Here is a 24,454-nt window from a genome sequence, read left to right as displayed (position 1 = left end):
TTCATATTGATTATTATAACATTGAACAAATGATGACATTGTATGAAATGACCGCTCACCTTCATTGCATGTGCGTGGCAACTTAATGGTACGGTTTGTAATGAAAATTACATAGGAGGCTATCGTCGACTACGAGTCAACATTGCTATTTTTTGCTTCAATAATTGATAATTTTTTTGATTGCTAATTTTTGCTTACCGAAATTATTAATTGTGGGGGCTTTATGCTTAAGAAAACACACACACAAACACCTGACATATTTGCTATATTTTTTTTATTGTCCGTGTAGGTAGACGAGCATACTGATGATAAGTGGTTACCGTCGCCCATTAACTTCAGCAATGCCAGGGGCAGAGCCAAGCCGCTGCCTACCGTTAAGTACTCTCCACAAGCCACGTTTGAAGAAGGATATGTCATAGCGCTCGGAAAACACCGTGGAGGGGAGCTCAATCCAAAAAAGATCTCTGGAAGCGCACTATGGATGAGCGCAGTGGCTCCAGGTAGTATGGATGAACTCTACTCAGGTGGCGGGCGGTGCGATGGTAAAAACGAGATGGTGGTATCATCTCAAACAATTCCTCACAGCACTCCCCAGGAAACATACGGTACAAAATACAGTAAACGTGTCCCTGTCAACGACCGAATATCAAATACAAGTACTTACACTTTATATTAGCCGAGTGATCGATCTGGACTCCTGCCATGATTTCAGAGTCTGACTAATTATTATAAACACCCGTTCATAGAAGATTCAATTTAATATAAACCTTCCCAAGGTTCATATTAGCTCATGTTTTAACTGCATAAGGAGATTGATGTCTTGTTAAAAAATATATATACATTATTGTTTCTGATTAGGTAACTCCAATGACGCGGTGATTATATACGGCCGACCGGTTAAAAAAAAAGTTAAATGTACCAAATAATAAATTCACTAAAACAATGTATCGTTGCCGAAAATAACCTCGACGCGATCTTCGTTTCGTTCGTCGAATCCGAGAAAAGTAAAGCAGGTTCTAGAACCGGGTTCTGGAAATGACAGGAAAATCACGTATGTTGTTTTAGAGAGCGAGATAGTACGGCCCCCACAGTGTCAGTTGACGTGAAAAATATGCCCGGCTTCTCAGCGTGGCGTATTCGGGACGCGCGTCAGCTGACCAAAACAACGAGGTCGGGCTTGATTCACGTATGCGGAATCGTCTACTTGGTCTGGAGAATAGGTATCGTTTGCGATAACAACGAGCCAGTCGCGTCCTCGCAGCCGATTATTGCGGTTGCTACAATTATTTTATTTATTCTCACGAGGTTAACTGAGACCCGCTATACGGTACGGCTCACTCAAGGGACCAGGTGTCGCCTGCGAATTTCCGCTCTAGCCTTGTGTTTAAAATCGTCAAGGCGAACTAAAACGGCTAGCGTTACGCGAATAGAAGACAGCTTAGATGATTATGTACGAGTGAGCATAAGTGCAGTGACCCACCAACCGTGCGTGAAGTTGGGACGATGGTACGCAAAGGGGAGAGGTCCTCGGGTGCCTTCCTCAGGACTCTGGCCGACACGCTTCGGTGGCAATCGCTGCGGGCTGTCACAATGGTACGTTGAGAATGTAACTTTTCATGTCAATATTTATTTATTTATTTTTTATTGCTTAGATGGATGCACGAGCTCACAGCCCACCTGATGTTAAGTAGTTACTAGAGCCCGTAGACATCTACAACGTAAATTCGCCACCCACCTTGAGATATAAGTTCTAAGGTCTCAGTATAGTTACAACGGCTGCCCCACCCATCAAACCGAAACGGATTACTGCTTCACGGCTGAAATAGGCCGTATGGTAGTACCTAACCGTGCGGACTCACAAAAGATCCTACCACCAGTAGGTAGATTAATTCGATAATATATGTAAAAAAAATACAGTGACGGATAATGTTCATAATAAACTATAAACAGTGCGTAATACGGTGTGCTTTAATTGTAAAACGCACAATAATTGAAATCAGATGCTTTAGTGATTGACATTAAAGAAGTATTGTAAAAATAATAATGATTTTATCAAATACGGCCCGCGAAATCGCGTTTGATGTTTATCTACAAACGTGTTACATTAGAAACAAATTGTCATGTACCCGCGAAGCGTCCGTGTGACCGCACTATACACCCCGAGTACACGTGCAGTTATCTGTCGCAATCTCTGACCTCGGGGTGAAGTTGAAATCACGTTTTAATGTAAACAGCAACGGGTAATCTTTTCGTTTTCATTTTATAACACTTACTCCCAACTATATCTGTATAAATTATACTAACTGTATCTATACTTTGAAAATTAAAAAAATTATGATCCGATGTTTAGATGTAACCGTATGCCTTAATCACAATTACGAATATTTTGTTTTCGTTTTTATTGCTTTTAGACGTTGTTAGAAGGCTTGTGGCTATAGTATAGACAATCAGTCTGTAGTATAGACATAAAGGCTTGATCTCCGCTCCGGCAACTTTGAGGATTTTGAGTAAAAATCTCAATTCGATCTTTCGAACAGGAAAGCAGGAACTGTTTCACTGCAAAAATACTTTTATCATTTATGTGGTCGAATAATGGTAAAATTTTACAAGTATTTATTATATAATATTCGCACAATATGATATTCGGTAGGGAGCAGCTTGGCTCTGCCCTTGGCATTGCTGACGTCCATGGGCGACGATAACCACTAACCATCAGGTTGGCCGTATGCTCGTCTGCCTACAAAGGCAATGAAAATAGTAAAATAGTCTGAAATGCGTTTTAAAAAAAGTATATTACAATCATTTCTATTGTTATTTGTCCGCGAATTCAACTAAGAATTACTAGATTTAAAAACTGGTTAATATTTTATTTCTTCACGGCAATGGAAGCCAGATATATAACAACAAAAACGCATATTAGCAGCCAATACAGCTAGTAGTCATAAGGTGAGCTCCAATTTCAAGTACGTACATTCATATCATTTATAATCTGTCCGCATTTTATCTTGCACCGCGAACACTAATAACAAGTCGTCATGAACTTTTTACGATCTATTTATTGGTTTGATGCGATTAAAGTATTCTTGGATATATTAAGCGGCTCCGGAGCTCACGGGAATCTCGACGTGTATACCACCATTCATTTAGAGACATTAAGTCAAGTTTATTCAGCCTTTTTTTTTTTGTTCCTACCTAGCTGAGAGCCTTGAGAGGCTATTTCAGCGTAACCTTAACTAGTAGGTGAGCTCACGGGGCCCAAACCTGACGACGCTGCTAACACGAGCCCTAGAAAGAGCCGTGCTTCGCAGAATCTACCACCGCATCTCAAACGCGACCCACTGAGAAAATCCGGCGAGAAACTCAGTGGGCTGTTTGTCTGAGGGTTAATTTACTCGTCGAGCCCTTCGTCGCAAGCGACGGGTTCGACGAGAACGATGACCGGTGCTTGAGGTACCTTAAAGCACTGTTAGTGGATCGGGAGGATCCGAAATGACGTTTAAATTCAGACGTGATTACTTCGCGGCAAATATAGACAGAATGGTGGTACCTGTACGTGCTTACAATAAGCCCTACAATCAGTAAATCTCGCTCTTATAATAATTTGAATGGCTTCAAGAATCTTGCCACATTATTCGTTTTGCCGCCCTCCGCAGCCTGTTCGAGCCTGGGGCAGAAGTTAAAAGTTTTAAACGGATTAATTAAGTTTTCGAACCCGGGTTTTTGGAGGCTAAACCTAAGATAACGTTTTGAAGTATGTTTTATTTATTTTGGGAATAAACACATCTTAATCTTTTTAGGGCTTGCTTTTACTTAAAATGCAATTTTGTTTTATTGCGTAGATGGGTGGACGAGCTCACAGCCCACCTGGTGTTAAGTGATTACCGGAGCCCATAGACATCTACAACGTAAATGCCGCCACCCACCTTGAGATATGAGTTTTAAGGTCTCAGTATAGTTACAATGGCTGCCCCGCATGACTGTTTCACGACAGAAATAGGCAGGGTGGTGGTACCTACCCGTGCGGACCCATAAGAGGTCCAACCACCAGTAGAGGAGTCTTTTCTGAATGATCACATTTAAAGTAGGTTAATTTAATTAATAATATGACTTTGTAAAAAAGAAAGGCCCAAATATTGAAACATTGAAAAAAAAATATTTTCTGGCGGACCAGATTGTACTGAACTAACTGTACCTATTAGGTAATTAGTAATTTCTTGAAACTGGAATGCTCTCGAAACTTTCGCCATAATTAAGTAACACCCACATTTCTGCTAGTAGTCAATCCGTGGGCGTAAAATGTTAAACCCGTCGTTATGTTAACCAAGTTAAAGTAAATCTCGTGATCAAATATTTTTATTTCATCCCTCGCGGCAGTTTACCTTCAATAAAATTGCTGCAAGGAATTCCAAAACGTCGCTTAATAGACATAAGGAGGACTTTAGCTTGTCATTCGAACTCGTTTGTATGTCGCCTGAAAATTTGTTTTAGCCGTTCAACGTTAATTTCGGCGGAATATTGCCCTCAATATCGTTTCTCTAAACCATAAGTAAAATAAAAAAATGCCGGGAAACAATTTCAAAAACATAATAGTATTTCGTTATAAGAAACAACTATCACTGTCAATATATTGTGCAACTGTTTTTTATACTGTTGTAAACCATTCGTAATCTCTAAGGTATGTAATGTAGCACGCACATTGCTATGTGAATCGTACAAGCGAGGGTTGATGAGTGTTCGATTCGTTATCTCGGCGGCAAGCAATACATTGGATCGGCAAGGCAGCTAGCTAGTCTCGACGTTAGCGGCGCCGGCGTCGCGGCGTGCCCTATCATAGGAACCGCCATCCGCAGAGATGACTATGCTCGCTCTCATTCATTAGAGGGGAGCGAGGCAGGGCTGGGACGCAAGACGTCGCGCGCCGCCCGACGATATCGATTTTGTCCCACTCATCCCCGCGCGCCTCCTCTCCATTCCCGCACTCAGCATCCGACCTCGAGTGCTCTCCTATCGCGCCCACGGAACACCTCCAACAGAAAGTACGCCTTAACGATATCGCGGCATAGCTCAAAATGCCGCTCCACTCGCCGAATTGGACAACCTCCTGACGATCCCTAATGGACCCTCCGGCCTAAAGTCACTCGGTCGAGATTACAATGACACCGGTATCGTTCACACCATGCGAAAAAATAAGTTTTTTGTTACAATTAAAATGGTAAATCAAACCAATTTTAGTAATTGCGAGGTCCAACTTTGAAGAGACGGCGCACACTAAATGCGTTATTTTTAATGGGGTACTTACTACCCCAAGCCTTGTGTGTATATCGACATATATGTAGACGGTAAAATTTGCTGTATCGTGCAGGTTGGATGATGGATATACTCAATGGTATGATTGTCGGATCCGACATAATAGTTAGAATTGATCAGATTTCAGGTAATAATTATATTGTAATTATATCTGAAGTTGTTAAATCTAACGCTTGTTTTTAGCGAAATAGGACTGGAATTTTTTTACTATATAGATTTTCATCGATGCTTCAATACTGTTTCTAATCTGTTTAAGGGACTAGTAAAAACTTTTTATCTCTTAATGTAAATTATATTATCACATACTACTTGAAAATCATACAAATAAACAATGCATGCCCAATACACAGTCCATACAATCAATCGCAAAACAGATTAAAATAAATAGAAATATTATTAAATTCTATGCAGGCTAAACTATTCGGAGCAGATACTAAAGTACATAAAACATGACTAAGGTATTCTGTAGTCTTTGATAACTAATTTCTAATATTAGCACAGAAAAATGCTGTCTATTCTAAATCCGTTCTATTTACAAAACCGGCTCGGTACGAAGCGGCCCACGCAAACGACAACTTCAGATTCAAAATATACGAGTAAGACGTAGGTAGACATACCGGACCGAGAGAGAGAATTAGGCTACATCGAGCGCTTATGATTAAACGTATCTATGTGTATATACGTATATATGTGTATACAAAGCTTAATAAGTATGTTGTCAACCAACAAATTAAAGTTCTCGTTTATTCGTGACGTCACTGCTGAATCAGCTTTATCATGCAAGATTACTGCTCACATTTTACAGACTTGCACATAGCAGGGAGTCTACTGATGTAGTTATTTTTTTAGTACATTAACCCGACAGCCTAGCCTACGGACCCCATGCGTTCTAAGTCAATATTTTCACTCTGCAAGTCATGAGATGAAATTCTTTATAGTATTATAATACGTCTATCCTACTCTTTAAAGTGTGTATGTGTACCACTTTATGTGGTATCAGAAAGACTGAAGATAGAAAATGTGTGCCTAAGTCATCAATGTAACCCGCTATTTGATATCTGAACAGATTCTTTACCTCTTGGCCTATAAAAATAATATTATAATAAATAATAAAATAGACTTATTTTTAATAAGTCTGAACAGATAAGTTTTATTTACATAATCTAAGTCCGCAAAAAAATCTAAAGCAAATCACAATATCCAAAAGACGTTACCGATGTTCGGATTTTTATTATCGATACATTTAATTCCATAACGCGTCTTTGAAGTTTCGAACAGGTTGCTTTTTTTGGAATTTACCTATAGTCAAGAAAATACTCTACAGAACTCAATATCATAATCGCTAGTATATTGGACGGGTTTACTATATTATGCTTCAGAGTGAGTTCAATAAAGTGGCGTTACATTGGTAAAATATTTAAGTGTAAATAGCGGCGAAACTCTGCGCAAATTACATATTTATTGTTTGTCATTGAATTCTAATTTGTTCCGAAAATCATTTCCGCATCATTGAAAATTTTAAAATCTCACTCAATCACTCTTACACCCGACGTCCAATCTAGGCTCCGGGTCAAAAACCGGACAGTTTAGGGGGTTACCTCTGTTAACACTACAGCCAGACTCGCAGCGTCACCCCGAGGACACCGAGGCGATCATCAACGGCCAACGAGGTCGTTCTCCAGTCGGTTAGGCCGCCCAAGCGGTGCTGCTGGTGCTCTGGGATACCCCGTTGAATCAGAACGCGATACACTGTCGACTGGGTTAGTCTTCCGCAGTACGTCCAGTGACGACAGCGCGGACCGCAACAGACGCTGCGTTGTCCAATCCTGGTGCATCGGGTTAAGGTGACGGCACCGTGCGTAACCTAACCTCTTCAGGTCATCCCTTGACACTCACCGGGAGAAGACCTTCTCACATGTGTCAGAGCTGGACCAACGCCCTCCACCGACCACCGCTCGGCGGCGGCAGCACGGGAAATAAAAAGAGCTCACCCTTTCCCGTTCCCTTACATCTTTCTGCGAGATGGAGGACTCGCAAAAGTCGGGTATTGCCTGCCAGAGCTCATCGCTGCTGAGCGTCGTAGTTATGACGGTTGGCAGTGACAGATTCCGACCCTATCTTCGCGACGAGGACCAGGCGCTGTTCTTTTAAAGCTCCGCCGTGTCCTCGTCTCCGCCACTGCAGTGGCCACTTTCCTGTCACCGTGAATGTCTTGCAATTTATTATCCGTAGGTCCGCTTCGTAGGTCCCAAAACTGGCATAAAATAAGGCCCGAATTTGGAGATAGCTAAGAAATTCTCGTTCAGAACGAGTTCGTATCGTAGTGAGATGATGCTAGGATCGGGTTGATCGGTGCGACGGGCCGCCGAGATTGAATTCTTCGCGTTCCCATCACATGCAGGGTCGGCGCAAGGAAAAATCAAAGTCGAATGTATTAGTGATATCCAGGGCCAAGTCAGGATAAGTGTTATAGAAATGTCTACCGTAATTCTTTTTTTTTTATTGCTTAGTTGGGTGGACGAGCTCACAGCCCACCTAGTGTTAAGTGGTTACTGGAGCCCATAGACATCTACAACGTAAATGCGCCACCCACCTTGAGACATAAGTTCTAAGGTCTCAGGTTTAGTTACAACGGCGGCCCAACCCTTCAAACCGAAACGCATTACTGCTTCACGGTAGAAATAAGCAGGGTGGTGGTACCTACCCGCGCGGACTCTCAAGAGGTTCTACCACCAGTCTAGGAATGTGACACGTTGTAGTGACTGTGGACATCGGTAGCTTAATTTCAGACGGGCCGTAAATATGTTTCATTACGTAAAAAAAAATACAAATTCCGAAACTAAATGATGAACACAGTTCAAGTTGAGGTAGGCTCAAGGTTTATGCATCGCTTTCATTGCTAATCGCTCTTCTGAATACGAAGTTATCGGCTAAATTTAATCTCGTTTCATAATTAAAGTTTGTGATTTATTGCCGAAGGTGAGAACTGATTTAATTAAGAAATTTTGTTTATTATATACCGATAGCTGTTAGATATAATTGGATTTAAAAAAAAAGACAATTTTCGAAATGGACCGTTTTATTGGCTACTTCACTGTTTATCAGTGAATTTGTCAAATACAGTATGATTCGTAATGTCCAGATTACAAGTTAACTGAAAGTAGATTGTTATTGTTTAGAATAAAAACGATCGACAAATATATTTATAATCATAATGTAACTTTGAATGAGACTTAAATTCGTTTTATAATGAATTTATAACAATATAAAGAAAACAATTTATCTCCATGAATAAAGAACGAAGGAACGGCGCCATACGAAAACAATTTCCAAATGAATAACTTTTGTCACTGGCAAGAAAGAGGTATGTGATACTATACGCGTAAATGCATTTAAAGTCATCGTCGAGACCGTCTCGGGACATTTACATACAGTATCGACTACATTTACATAATCTCGGGCAGTTTAAACGTTGCTATTGCTCTATTACTTGCTTTAATATGTTCGTTACACGATTAATAAGTCGTGAATGACGTCACTTATTCGATTTGTTTACCACCGTAGACTGATAATCTGTTGATTCATTACTCGGTTATGAGAATGCACCATCAAAAGCGTCTGGCCGGACCTGCCTCAACGAGGGGCGCCCCTGGGGTAGGTTATGGCAGTGCAACGAAACGAGTGCACGGGTGGTTTTCGTAAATACCACTATAAGTACAGTTCTATGTTTGCACAGTACTCAATGACTAAACAATGCGATGCGTTTATGAATGCTCGGAATTATCTGAGTGCAACTTTCATTCTTACACATCAATCTGTTTGAATACAATACATTGTTACGTACTTTGGTTTGTTAATCGATCAAACGAACGAACTTAGTGTGTTATAAATTTTAAATCAGCTGTTCTAGACTGGCGTCGGAAATAAACACGGGAGATCGATACGGTTCGGGCAGCTGGATCTTCGCCCTTTGGCGGTCTATTTATGGATATGCGACGACACCAGACACGTACTAATTATTAAGTGATTAATCCGTGAACAGACTGTTAAATTTGTAAACTTTAGTAATTTTTAGTTTTCTCATAACAGCTCGTACATACACACGCACCGAACTCGATGATTGTAAAGTATGCGTGCCCACTTGACGTACGATGTTAGCTTTTTGCATGTGCGGTGTATGCGGTGCCACTAATGAAACGGGGCCCGGACGTGTGCGTCGCGGCGGCCTACGTACGCGGGCCTTGCATTGGGTCGGGTCAGTGAACCCGCCCGCCCACTATCGGGGTAAATATGCCGAATGCACACAGATGCGCGCGCCGCCCCACGCCACCCTCTCCCGGCGTCGTTGCACTCTGCACGCACACACCCCTAACCCCTCTTAAAACTCCTAATTGATTGCACAAATTTTCTCGCAATAACTGTCTTTTTATGGTGTTAATGGTATAAAGTTGTACAGTTCCCTCGTTTTAATTGATATACTAGTCGTCGTGTTGTACTGTAAATCGCAATCTAAATTCGATAGGAGACGTATTCTCGTTTGCATATCACGGCGTTACGACCACTCACGGCGTCAGAGTGTCTATGAAAAATGAACTACCAATCTCTTCAAATTTTCTCGGCGAGAAACCTGCTTCGATCTTTTCACGTTGAAATGGAATGTGAATTTAAGCGGGCGTCGAAGTTGTTCTCGTTGTTATGACGGGTCATCTTAGGTTATCAGGGCCCATAAACATGACACGGTTAATACCGCCACCTATGATGAGATATGTGGACGTAGTTTCAGTTGTAATATCAGCTGTCGCATCCTTGGAACCGGAAATAACCTGGATGTTGCGGGTCAACAATTATTTAATACTAGCCATAAAAAAAAAATTTTTTTTTACAGATTTGACCCTTGTTACTGGAATGTTATATCTTCAATTTAGAACTCGTTAGTCGCTTTACGTTGTGGATGTAACGGAGAGTTGGATTCATGTGTGCTCGAAATGCCAATAATTTTGCCAGAAACCTTTGCAGGAGTATCAGGGAAAGACCTTGCTATTAACTTCTTAGATTAGATGCGCGATGGTCGACAATATACTCAGTTACTTTTTTATTTTGCTTAGATGGGTGGACGAGCTCACAGCCCACCTGGTGTTAAGTGGTTACTGGAGCCCATAGACATCTACAACGTAGACGCGCCACCCACCTTGAGATACAAGTTCTAAGGTCTCAGTATAGTTACAACGGCTGCCCCACCCTTCAAACCGAAACGCATTACTGCTTCACGGCAGAAAATAGGCAGGGCGGTGGTACCTATCCGCGCGGACTCACATGTGGTCCTACCACCAGTAAAAAGTTACTTTACTTTATAGAACTTTATTAAAAAATATAGCACGCACAAAAAGTTGTGTTATCTATCCCAAAAAAAATATGGAAATACATTTAGATAAATTAATAAGAAAAATAATACTCAACTCTGACCGAAAATATGTTGTAACAATCTAAATCTAAGAAAAACATTCACCGTCTCGAAACTTCCGAATTCCTAACGAAAGAGCGAACACTAGTTTATTTATAGGCGAATCCGCGAAAGAAGATATCGTTCTTCGTGTCAAGAACGAGGTGTATTAAAAAATAAAACATGAAATATTTTCATGAACAGCTGTTAAATGTACCTACCACCTACCAACGTTTCAAAACGTTACTCGACGCAGGCCCCCGAGTGATCCAATCGTTACATCATCGGGTGCATTCAGATGATATCACAATGACGTCACGAGCTTGTGTATATATAAATAAACTTCGTTGTAACTGGAGCGCATTCTGGGATTGTTCGAGGGCACACAATGCCCCGAATTGTGCAGTAAACTGAGTAGTGTCGCCTCTTTGAAAATCAGTATAAAAGTAGTTGATGGCAACGATAGTTAGTGTGGAATTTTCTTTCTGCTATTGCTGTCGACGGCAGCCGGTTTGTAGGGTGGGGCAGCCGTTGTAACTATACTGAGATCTTAGACCTTAGACCTTATTCCAAGGTGGGTGGCGGATTTACGTTGTAGATGTCTATGGGCTCCAGTAACCACTTAACACCAGGTGGACTGTGAGCTCGTCCACCCATCTAAGCAATAAAAAAAAGCTGAGCTCCACGGTCATCATTCTCCTGCCCTTCTCTCAGTCACCTGGGGTCGGCGCAACTTGTTTTATCCTTCCATACTCTTCTATCATATACAATTTCTGCGATCACTCCCCTCTTACACGTATCGTCTTTCACGCAATCCAGAAGCTGAGCTCCACAGTATATGGTGGTAATTTCTTACATCACGAATCAACATCAACAATGTTAAGGTCAGGGCCAAGCAGTCTCTTTGCAATCCACTGAAGAAATACTTAATAGCTTCTTTTATTTCCTACCTATGCTGATAGCCTTGAGAGGCTATTTCAGCTTCTTGACGTGTAGGTGAGCTCACGGGGCTCAAACCGGAGTGCTGCTAACACTGGCCCCAGCAAGGGCAGTGTTTCGCAGAATCTACCACCGGATCGGAAACGCGACCCACTGAGAAGATCCGGCGAGAAATTCAGTGGGCTATGTCTATTGGTTAATTTACTCGTCGAGCCCTTCGTCGCAAGCGACGGTTTCGGCGAGGATGGTTTAATAGCTCTTGGGGAAACAGTATGAAGACTGAGGCTTTTTTAACAATTTTACTTGTAACTATGTTAACATTTTTAAAAGTATGGAAACGCTATCTATAGATTCTTATGTTATCTGAACATAAAATCTGACCGTAGATTCAGACTCATTCTATATTTTTCCATATTTGTTAATCGAATGCAACGCAATGCAGCTAGCATAATATCTTTATTATGCATGCAATAAAAATCTCATAGAATTGCTAAATCATCACAACTTTGGGCTCGTTTTTGGCACGATTACTACTTCATTTTCTGCGTTCGTCGCTTGTTTATTGTTCCTTATTGTGCTAGGAAGTCAAATAAATCACAATGCACTTAAGTCGCCTGCCTATTATTTTTGATACAGCAGTTCATTATAGCGTTTCCATTTGATAACGCCGAGTTGCTCAAGAATTTTGCTGTTTTTATTTAAAGAAACATTTTAGTATTATTATAACATATTTGTTACATATTTTAAAAAGATAAAATATGAGCAATGGTTTAGTTAATCGCAATGTTATACTCTCCATTTTTTTTATCATTAATATTTAATAATGAAAATAATCGAAATTTATATGCCTTATGGGACACTTGTCTTATTTTATGGATATGATGTTAATTAAGAATTTTTACGTAATGGCAAACTATTTATCTTTTCGATTTAATTATTAATAATTATTAAATATATGTATTATCAATTAATAATTATTAAATACTCTTGTGATAAAATTGATTCCTTGTAGGGAAAGAGTGGGTACGGAAAAACAGCTATTGCTCAACTAAATTAAAGCCAATAGGATATAAAATTTTAATCATGGCATGTGATAAAATAAATTTTTGGGACTCAGTTTTGCTATAGACGAAATTTTTCTGCAAAAAAAACCTCTGACCGTGAATCTTGCGAAAATGTTACGTTCCGAAAAAGTAATGGACAAGATATATTATTGGGAAGAGACCGGCTTCGCATTGCCGGGACCACATAATTGAATAACGGGACACGGCGATGCTTGGATAACAGTGACTAGAAACGAAATTATTTTAATTTTGTAATATTTGAAGTATCAAAAGGGCGAAGATAATAAAATGAAGAATAAAAAACCAAGCCCAAAATAAAAACTATTACGCGCTGTTTATTTTTATGTTAACGTAAATACCTATTTCTTTGATGGTAAATATTACACGAAACATAAACTTCAAAATAAAAATTACAACTCATATAGTTTTCAATAAATACATTCCCTTGAGAAATTTTACTGAAACTTTTATGTTTACACATTGAAATTACCAATATTGCCTATTTATAATCGAAATACACAAAAAAAAAACAACAACAATTGATTTGCCACTTAGGTATTGTTTATTATTATTTTGCGTCGCAATTTAAGCTCTGGTAAGGTCGCGATCTTCTTAGTCGGTGATGCAACATTAGGTCGTCAGTCTATTTCATTTTTCCTCTCAACTACTATAATAATATTATTAAATTATAGTACTTGTCCAAACCTGCCACCTTATTAGTTTTCCGTATCAAGAGTTCCGGATTGCGATTTGCAATTCAAGTTTTCCTTTTAAATCATTTAAGATGAAATTTCTTCATTTTGGTGTCCGTACATGGAATGATACGAAAGTCTGATGTGTACAGGTGGCCTGAATTTGTGCTTTGTAAACTCTTATGACATCCATACAGAAGGGGATACTAATTTACAACAGCTAATTATTATTTTTAATAAACGAGAACTCTTTTGGTCTATGTGTTGTATAATTTAATTATTCTTTTTCTCTATATAAAATTTCGTAAAGCGTGATGAGCTTAACCATCATATTGTTTACATACAATAATTCAAGGAAGTTGTCGGCAGCTCACGAGTCTAGATGTCGTTTACAGATTTGAATCTAACGGTAACTTCCGACCGACACGGTGTTAGTTTCGCTCTTCGCATTTCCATCTCCGGCGCGACGTCCATTAGATAGTTAACCTCGAACCGTACAGTGGATCACATCTCGCTATCAGGTGTGCTGCAAACAAAACGTTGAATAGAGGCCGGGTTAAACATGTACGACGGGTGTACGGGTATAATTAAAGTTTAGGAGACGCTCACGTCGCCCGTTAACCTCGTTATCGGGCGCTGGAAGTGGGTGAGACGCGGAGGGGGGAGGTAGAGCCGGCGAGGGGCGGAGGGGGAAACGGGGAAAATCAATGACAGCCGCCGCGCGCCGTCTCTCCCCGGCCCGACGCGCTCATCTCGCGACCACGTGCCGCGGTCACTGGCCTAACACATCATCCTCATCCGGCATCACCACTTTACCATAACATAACGGTCTTAATTCCTAGAATAAAATTCATTAAAAGAATCGTCTTTCTTGTTTTAATGTTATTCCAGACAAGAGAAACGGTAGATAGGTCGGACGACCCCATGAAGTGACGCCGGTTGCCGGCTGTCGGGCCGCGCTCGGTCGTCTGTAAAATATACGGCGTAATATGTAGGTCGCTGTCGGATATTTGGGTTATCGTTCGGCCGAGTCGATATGCGACACTTCCGCACCGGCACGATGCGAATGTCGTGCAGTCGACATTATTACTGCTAAGTCAAACCGAAGTTATGTAACGGCATCCGAATGACATATCGAGGTCACATAACGATTAGTGCACGTCGTTGGCGGCACGAAACTATTTCGCGAAATTACACCAATATTAAAACCACCGCCGACGATTCAGGCCGTTCACCCGAGCTTTAAGCCAGGTATGGAGTTCGCAAAAACAATGACTCACAATATGAATCAGCTTCGTAAAAAAATGTAGCAATGAACTTCCTATTTCCAAATTCGGTAGTCAGGTTCTGTACAAATATTTTATACTGGCACATCGTGACCCATCGTCGATCAATGTCAGCCTCATATCTGGGTCAACGTCCGTCACCCGAATTCCCGCGCTCCCTCAACTATTCATTTCCTATAACGCATACGACCTGTATTACCTAGGATTTGTGTTGGTTATTGCCCCGGTATCTGTAGGGTTGACACTCGACAGGTTATCCTAACATCTCATATTTATATGGTTGTTCAAAAATATTTTTAATGATTTTTTTTACCCATGATTTATTGCTGAGAACTGGGAAATACGAAATCAAAAATTATAAATATAAATATAATACGGTTATAATAATAATTATTATTACTATTATTATTGCAGTCACTCACTTACTAACTTTCATTTAGTTTACAACTATGTGTTGAATTATTCTAAAACATTTTATAAATAATGTTTAAATTATTTTTTTAACAGGTATATTACGCGAAGAAAAAACGGAGAGCGCAGCAGTACCTGGGCGAGGATGGCTCGCACAAGAAGGAGAAGAAGTTATACAATGACGGTTACGATGACGATAATCACGATTATATTATTAAGCAGGGAGAGAAGTTCCTCGACCGGTACGAGATCTCCTCACCGATCGGAAAGGGATCATTTGGACAGGTAATTATAAAACATAATTATTGCGTTATTAAGATTATTAAGACGTAGCGTGGGTAGACCTCCCACAAGATGGCGACGACTTATTGAGGTTCGGGGTATCCGCTGGATGTAGGCAGCGCAGGACCGATCTTTGAGGCGAGGCTTGGGAGAGGCCTTTGTCCAACAGTGGATGTCTGTGACCTGATAGAAAAGAAAAAGAATTGTGTTTTACCAAAGTCAAAATTAATGACAGCTTAGTCTCGCAATCGTAGTGGACTATGCCACTATCGGTCCGTAATATTAGTTTTCTGAACTAATTATGCTTTGCTAAGTAAAGCATAATTAGTTCATTCCCTTGCCTGGTGCACCCTCCTTATTATTTCGACCGTGAATAATCGTAGTTTTCGCTTTGAATAATAGGATACTCATTAGTATATTATACCATGCAGATTTCAACCTAATGTCAGTAATTTCATTGGGGTGTGTACAAGAGTTTCGGTTGCTTATTAACATCCGAAGAGCGTATAGCCTGCTGCTATTTTGTGTCGGTAATATAGTAACTATCCTTATAACTTTTGAAATCTAGTCTAGCCAATTTTAGTCTACAATTTTTCATATTTTCATTTGGGACAGCCCTCCCGCCTTTCGTTGGCCGCAAATCTCAGTTACTTTGATGCTTACGTAGTAGTTCCATCCTATTTTTGTGATGGGAATGAAGCAACCCATATTTTCTCACAAGAATTTCTTAGATTGCATTGTTGACATAGTCGTCAATTCAAGGAATTTTAAACTGTTAATGTTTCCACGTAGCGACGAGTGTCTGGTTCTTTTCAAAATATAAAACATTACAAAAACGATTACCAAGATGTAACTGCGCAGTTTTAATACAGGTAAACTACTTTTCTATTCCAGGTTGTGAAAGCGTATGACCACGAGGAACAGTGTCAAGTAGCGATAAAAATTATTAAGAATAAGAAGCCTTTCCTAAATCAGGCACAAATAGAAGTCAAGTTACTAGAAATGATGAACAGAGCGGATGCTGAGAATAAGTATTATATAGGTAAGAATCGTGTGCTTGTATTTAACTTACCTTGTCAACTTATCAAAATTGAATAGAGTACAGTAATCCCCCTTATAACACGGTACTCTTATAACGCATGTTCATAATACGCGGTTTCAATTCCTCGTATAACACGGGCATTCCCCCTTATAACGCGGGGATTTTACACGTTATTTGTATTTCTGTATTGTGTAATTTATAATGATTTGTACAGTGCATAATTAATTTCGCGTACCTTTGCGCGTTGTGTTAATTGTGATGCTATAAAAATAAATTAATTTAATAAATTTGTGTTCCTAGTTTTTGAATTGTAAAAACATTGGTTATATTGTATTATATTTGTACATAACGCGTTATATGGGGTCATACAAGAGCGTTACGCGTGAATACTGCTATTACGCGAAACCAATCTACCGTGTTTTGGGGGAATTACCGTACATTTGTTTTGTAATTAAACTAACGGCGACGTCGCCGGTCGTGTGTTAGTGTTTTTTAATGATTTTCCTGTTTCCACGTTGCTGTCACGATATGCATTTTCATTTTCCAGTAAAACTGAAACGTCACTTTATGTGGCGGAACCACCTGTGCCTAGTGTTCGAGTTATTATCGTACAACCTTTACGACTTGCTCCGAAACACAAACTTCCGAGGTGTTTCACTGAACCTAACGCGGAAGTTTGCGCAGCAACTATGCACCGCGCTTCTGTTCCTTAGTCAACCAGGTTAGTGCCTATTTTGTGTTATTCTATAAATGAGTCGTCTATTATCAAAGGTGGCAATCTGTGCATTTGGACAAAAAATTTTTATTGATATGTCAATACAGATTAATTTGAATATAATCGTCTCCTTCAAAGAATACGGTTCAAAACTTGCATTAAATAAAGGTTAATAGTTAACCTGTTATTTATCTAAGATGTCGTTCCGAAGAGTTTTGTGACTGCCAATGGAATACAAAGTCAATAATTCGTTTTTCTGATTTACCAATCATTGTCCAAAAGTCAGATTGCCGGCTTTGATAATAGTCGACTCAAATATAAGTTTTGACTCTACGTTTTTTTACTGGCGGTAGGGCGTCTAGTGAGCCCGAATGGGTAGGCAGATACAGCCTAGCCTATTTCTGCAGTGAACCAGTAATACATTTCAGCTTGAAGCAGCCGTTGTGCTATAAAAACGAGATTTAAAACTCATGTCTTAAGTCGGGTGACTATATATGAGGCCATCAGCGCAAAAGTGGCCTAACCCACAATTTTTTATATTCAAGCTTATATGAAGTATAATGGAATTTATTTAAAATATAATAAATTTTGATGCAAAACCGGCCTATCCATAGTTTCACCCATAGATAACACAGCATTGTAAACATTATTTTTGCGTGTATTGTTTTTTTTTTGCCTACTCAAATTCAAATTCATTCAAAATTCAAACCTAATTGCCTCCATACTAACTATGGTAAGCTTAGGTCACTTTTGCGCTGACGGCGTCATATATAGGTTCAATGGGCCGAAAGCTCGTTCACTCATCTGACCAGAAAAAAAATACGTTTTTAGGCTCCGTTTGAAGTCCAAATTGAACAATCACCAACAGTACTACTACATTAAGTATATCGTCGAAACTGTGCCCTTATTACACCTTCACGTATGTTTTAGTTGTTATCTGGCAATGTCACGAAAGATCGCATGAATGTCAATGTTGAACTTTGAATCGTTATTTTACGTTATACAATAATTAAATCTCTTAAGATTGTATTATAATTACGGTTACATTATATTTGTCTATACTAATATTATAAAGAGGAAAGATTTGTTTGTTTGTTTGTTTCGAATAGGCTCCGAAACTACTGGACCGATTTGAAAATTTTTTTTTCCATTAGAAGCCGACATTGTCCCTGATGAACATAGGCTACTTTTTTATTTTATTTTTATTTATTTTTTTTGGTTTCATGTGTGTTTTAATGTTTCCGAAGCGAAGCGAGGGCGGGTCGCTAGTATATAATATAATTGAAATTTCGGCCTCACGTCCTTAAGCATCGGTAGCCACGTAACACCTAATGGTTTTTTTAATTTTTTTTATTGCTATTGTGGGCAGACGAGCATACGGCCCACCTGATGGTGAGTGGTTACTGTCGCCCATGGACTTCAGCAATGCTAGGGGCAGAGCCAAGCCGCTGCCTACCGCTTAGTACTCATTCTATATCCCCATCATCACATATTCCTCTAGTGGGTTAAAATAAAAATTGTTGATTGCTTAAACAATACATTCGTTGGTTAAGTTATGAACCGAATGATTGAATTAGTAAAGTAAGATTCACATGTTATTGTAATGAGATAAATAAATAATTTTTATTATTCACTAAGAGCGATATTTTAATGATAGACTTATAATTATTTAGACTGATCTCACTGTAACACTTCTTGCGTATAGGAGGTCTGTATGATATTATTAAGTCTAATGATTATTTAAATTGTATTTTTTTAAATTTCAGAGTTAAATATAATTCACTGTGATCTTAAACCAGAAAATATATTACTATGTAATCCAAAACGGTCAGCGATAAAAATCGTGGACTTCGGCAGTTCCTGTCAACTAGGACAAAGGGTGAGTACTTGTTACAATGTTTCAACAATTTTTTTAATGTGTACATTATTAAAATACCGCACTTCTTAGTACGTCCCGTTTCCGATCCGGCAGTAGATTCTGCGAAGCGCTGCTCTTACTAGAGCCAGTGTTAGCTACACTTCCGGTTTGAGCCCCGTGAGATCACCTACACGTTAGGGTGAAGCTGAAATAGCCTCTCAAAGCTACGAAAATATCTTTTTTAATCGGCAAATAAAAGTTCGAATCGGCATAAACTTTTTTTAACCATTTTAATGAAAAGTTTATAATGCATTTATAATTCATCATCATCATCATCATCAGCCCACAGTCGTCCACTGTTGGACATGGGCCTCTCCCAATTCACACCACTGAGCCCGATCTTCGGCTCTCCTCATCTGCTGCGCGGTCTCAACTCGAGAACTTTATAATTCAGTCGTGTTATATTGGAATATCGTCGTTGTCAAACTAAAATCTGCTAAGTATGTGCACTGTGTCTATGGGTTAATTCGCTCGTCGAGCCCTTCGTCGCAAGCGATGGGTTCGACGAGGACGGTGACCGGTGCTTGTGTTACCTAAAAGCACCGTTAATGGATCGGGAGGATCCGTAATGACGTGTTTTGGGCGACGTCGACTGTTTACCATTCGGTCTACAGGATCGGGTATGAAGTCATGATATTGTTCGACAACAATATCTGAAATAATGGAATTCGTTTTGAGAAGAACCTAGGAACCTACTTTATTAGATGTTACTGGTGGTAGGACCTCTTGTGAGTCCGCACGGGTAGGTACCACCACCCTACCTATTTCTGCCGTGAAGCAGTAATGCGTTTCGGTTTGAAGGATGGGGCAGCCGTTGTGACTATACTTGAGATCTTAGAACTTATATCTCAAGGTGGGTGGCGCTTTTACGTTGTAGATGTCTATGGGCTCCACTAACTACTTAACACCAGGTGGGCTGTGAGCTCGTCCATCCATCACAGCAATTAAAAAAAGATGTGGAATTGAGATCTATCCTATTTGGTAAAGTCCTAGGTCGTATCGGAGCTTTGATAGAACAGACCAGATCTTATATGATAAAAATATATAAAACTGCTTATTGTTTTTTCGTCATCCATCTGAAACTTGGACCGATGTTTCTTGCCGGTACAAACTAAATGATAACCTACAGCGAAACAAAGATAAGACGCCTAAGCTAAGGCAGCTAATCTAGAAATTTGTTGCGTGCACATCAACAACTAAGCAAATGCCAAGTCATTATTGTACAACTAGTTCAGTTTGAAAACTAAATGGTCACAAAGGTCTGCGCCACGTGAGGCTAGAGAAGATTAGCTTGACTCACGTAGCAATAACGGATCGGCATACGCAACTTATTTAGCTTCACATAGCTTAGCTTACGTAGTATGAAAAATTGCCATAGCTGTGTTAGGTTAATTAAACTAACTTAGTTAAGCTCTTGGTCTGCAACCCCTTAATGGGATACTCTAATTATGTAAGTTCGGTTCCGGGTGGGCACTGAGCTTATATCCCCAATCATCCAATATAAAAACCATATATGTAACTACCAAATGTCCAAATCATATCAATCTGAATTTCTATAATTCTTACATGATTACATTAGACATCTAAATCAGAAATCAAAAATGTTCTAATGAACTTAACCAAATTATTTTTAACAATTCATATTTGCCGTTCTTGTATACGCTAATTGTTGTAATAAATCACATCAGTCGGTGCCTTGTGATTTAGGGTCCGATGTTTCCTAGGGTCATCGCAAATCGCGTCTCGTACGTTCATTATTATCTAACATCCTAATTAAACGATTGCCTTGTTTCGATAATGGCACTTCATTCATGAGTTTTAATGGACTTGAAATAAATAAAATATGAACGGTTATCAGTTCAAGGCGTATTTTTGTTTTGTTACGCACGATTATTCTCGCGATAATTAGTGTGTGGAATATAATAAAATTAATGAAGTTTTTGTTTTAAAAAAACTGAGAATGAAGATAAAGAATATTCAGTTTTCGAATTACAAAAATTTTTAGAAAATACCTAATGCAAAAAAATATTTTAAAATACTTTTATTGTACCGTTTTAATTATTGTATTTTTCACATTTTAGATATACCAGTACATCCAGTCGAGGTTCTACAGGTCGCCGGAAGTATTATTAGGGATCCCGTACGATCTCGCGATAGACATGTGGTCGCTCGGCTGTATATTGGTCGAGATGCACACGGGCGAGCCACTCTTCAGCGGGGCCAACGAAGTCGATCAGATGAACAAGATCGTCGAGGTTCTCGGAATGCCACCGGATCATTTACTAGATCAGGTTTGTTGCGATTTTATTGTACGAGATGATGAGGGAGGGGGGTGATTATGATATATCTGTCATATTCGAGTGTAAAAGAAAATGCGAAATCAGCCGATATGACGGTAGATTTTGATATATTTTTAAGGGATTTTATGACCTGGTAACTAAGACCTTTTAAGGAGTGAAATTGACTGAAATGAAATGAAATGATGATGATTAATTTGAGATATTAATAAACTGGGATAATATTAAATGAAATGATATGGGATGAAATATAATCTCCGTAAAATTGTGGTCATTTACTAAGATTTTTTCAGTGGACTTTTTGGAGGATCCCGAGAAGTTACGTCCAGCGGCTTTGTTTCATTTTCCCATATTTGTGCATTTTCACGGATATTAAACAGTTAATAATTATTACACATTTAAACCTGAAGAAATACTAAATAGACAAAATAAAACAAATCACACAACTTCACTCCTCGCGTTCCCGCAAAAAAGTCCCGTAGATTTTGATATGTTTGATACAGAATAGATTATATAATTACGAAGTAAAGAAAAACGGAGACAGACTTTTAGTTTCAATTTTGTAAAACATCAGCTTATGGCAGAGATTAAAGATTTTCCTGATTGCTTCCTAAAATTTATAAACTTGTGTCACGGTACATGGTTCGAATTTTACGTCAGAATAAACAAAACCGTGAAGTTCACGAGTGTACACGTACAGTTGATGACAAAGCTGATTTCGTAAAATGTTGAGGAAGCGATGTACGTGACTTGGTATTACTTCTGTGAACGATTTACTTATTCTCCATTAAATGACTACTAGGCTGCATTACAGTAGCACTAAGTACAATATCAATAATAATTAATTATTAACGTTCTTAGGCACACAAAACGAGAAAGTTCTTCGAAAAACTGCCGGCGTCTGACGGCGGTGGTTACGTTTTGAAGAAAGTCAATGGAAAAGATGGAAGGTAAAACTAGTTAACATATCTAGTATAGGTTAAGTTCAAGATCAAGTTTTAGTTAATTTTAAATATACTTAATATATTTTTTACTGTATTATTGTAAATTTCGAAAATGTTACATAATACTTTCCACTGATTAATGAAGATGCATATGTAAATATTATTCCCTTCACAAAATTTGTTTAAGTTTTGATTTAATTTTCATTTTAATTTAATAAATAACCTTTTCGTTAAAACACGAAAATGCGACCGCGAGGGTAGTTGTCAAAAACTTAAAAAACAGATGTGCTCTGTGCACAGCGGCTTCTAGTTTGCTTAGTATATTAAAATATATTGCTGAAAGATCCAAAGTTGACCGCTATAACGTCAATGGCCTAATAGGTGAAACGTCTGGAAGTAGAATGATGAATGAAAAATATTATGGGATAAATCAAATTTGTAAAATTAAGAAAGCGTTATTATTTGTTTTTCGGCGACTGAGGTATTGTAACTTGAATGAAATCAGTGACGTTTATTTTTAAGGGGCGGTGGTAAAATGTCCTAAAATCACATCCGTCACCGAAATTAGACAATATAACATCTACTTTTGTAATTATGGCGCTACCCTCCATTTGTTTAAATATAACATCAATAGCTATTATTTCTACAGCTCAGTTTTGTTTGAGATAGTCGTGATATGCAGACGTGATTACATTCGTTTATGTGGCTCAACATGGGAAACGAAACAAACTAAACAAAATTGTATTTCGCGAGTCGATATTCATCTAACTAAGCGTACATTGCACGATTCGTTGGAGGTTATATGTAAGATAGTGTTACCAGCCGACAAAAGAGTCCATACTGGAAAAAGTCTATTCATTTTTTTTATTTTTCTTTATTGCATAGATGGGTGGACGAATTCACGACGCCCCTGATGTTAAGTGGTTACCGGAGCCCATAGACATCTACAACGATAATGCCGCCACCTACCTTGGGATATGAGTCCTAAGGTCTCAGTGTAGTTACAACGGCTGCCCCACCCTTCAAACCAAAACGTATTACTGTTTTACGGCAGGGTGGTAGTCAGAGAGACGTCAGAGTGATATTCCGTGGTTTGTTCCTAAACTTAGGTCGGAAGTGTTAGTACACAAGCCTTAATTAGGTCACACGGTCAAAAATTTGAGTTAAAATATTGTTGTTTGTTTCAACAGCGGGTACAGAAAGTATCGAGCGCCCGGCACGAGGCGGCTCCACGACATCCTCGGCGTGGAGGGAGGAGGTCCGGCGGCCCGACGACGCGGCGAGCCCGGGCACTCCGTCTCCGACTACCTTAAGTTTAAGGTATTAAATTCTGTTTTTCTTTGTTCACTTTGTACTTATATGTGATTTTGATGATGAAAACTTGTTTGGTTTTTGTTTTAGCTAATTTTTTAATGTATTATATGTGTATATTTTATGTTTTGTACTGTTGGTTTCCGAAACAAGTAGATAAAGTAAATATACACATCTTTATGTTCTTGTTTTTCTCCATTGCGTACCATAATGACAGCGGAATTTTTTTTTCAATGGGACTAATCCAAAGTTACTTAGTGAGATTTCGTTAATTATACAAATAGACACATATGACCGCTGAAATGTTCGGAAAATGCCGAAAAAGTTGCTGCGTACATATTGTGATCTAATATATTTCTCTCTATTTCCAGGACCTTATACTCCGCATGCTGGAGTACGACCCGAAACAGCGCGTGACCCCCTACTACGCGTTACAGCACAACTTCTTCAAGCGGACCGCGGACGAGTCCACCAACACGCAGCAGCAGGCCACCTCGCACCACCAGCACGGTTAGTTGCGCCTGCACGCCTCTAGAACGATCCATTCACACACGCACGCGCACACACGTTCACATACGCACACACACTCACACCCTCTCTCTCTCTCACACACACACTCTCTCTCTCTCTCTCTCTCTCTCTCTCTCCCTCTCTCTCTCTCTCTCTCTCTCTCTCTCTCTCTCTCACACACACACACACACACACACTCACACACACACTCACACTCACACACACTCTCACACACTCACACACACTCTCACACACACATACACACACATGTTACGCACACGCACGTTAATCGTCTA

General features: G+C 39.3%; 1 protein-coding gene across 7 annotated transcripts in view; it reads left to right on the top strand.

The window, feature by feature from the left end:
* LOC101738805 (serine/threonine-protein kinase minibrain) overlaps window positions 1-24,454 on the top strand; it is a 119,986-nt gene that overhangs the window by 89,738 nt on the left and 5,794 nt on the right. For 6 of the 7 annotated variants that reach the window (XR_009975512.1, XM_004928140.4, XM_038017298.2 and 3 more), the window contains 8 exons: window positions 15,236-15,424; window positions 16,316-16,463; window positions 17,011-17,184; window positions 18,945-19,057; window positions 21,178-21,387; window positions 22,255-22,343; window positions 23,528-23,657; window positions 24,020-24,158. Coding sequence is in view for 6 of the 7 variants with exons in the window: in XM_004928140.4 (XP_004928197.1) it covers window positions 15,236-15,424; window positions 16,316-16,463; window positions 17,011-17,184; window positions 18,945-19,057; window positions 21,178-21,387; window positions 22,255-22,343; window positions 23,528-23,657; window positions 24,020-24,158 (1,192 nt within the window). In the remaining variant the exon portion in view is untranslated. Of the gene's footprint in view, window positions 1-1,223; window positions 1,594-15,235; window positions 15,425-16,315; window positions 16,464-17,010; window positions 17,185-18,944; window positions 19,058-21,177; window positions 21,388-22,254; window positions 22,344-23,527; window positions 23,658-24,019; window positions 24,159-24,454 lie in introns of those variants that run through there. The other variant, XM_012692124.4, reaches the window with a different exon arrangement.

Source organism: Bombyx mori, chromosome 18 (assembly GCF_030269925.1).
Source record: "Bombyx mori chromosome 18, ASM3026992v2".
In the NCBI taxonomy this organism is placed as follows: domain Eukaryota; kingdom Metazoa; phylum Arthropoda; class Insecta; order Lepidoptera; family Bombycidae; genus Bombyx; species Bombyx mori.
Note: the sequence above shows the minus strand (reverse complement) of the source record. Positions and strands in the feature narration are given on the sequence as shown.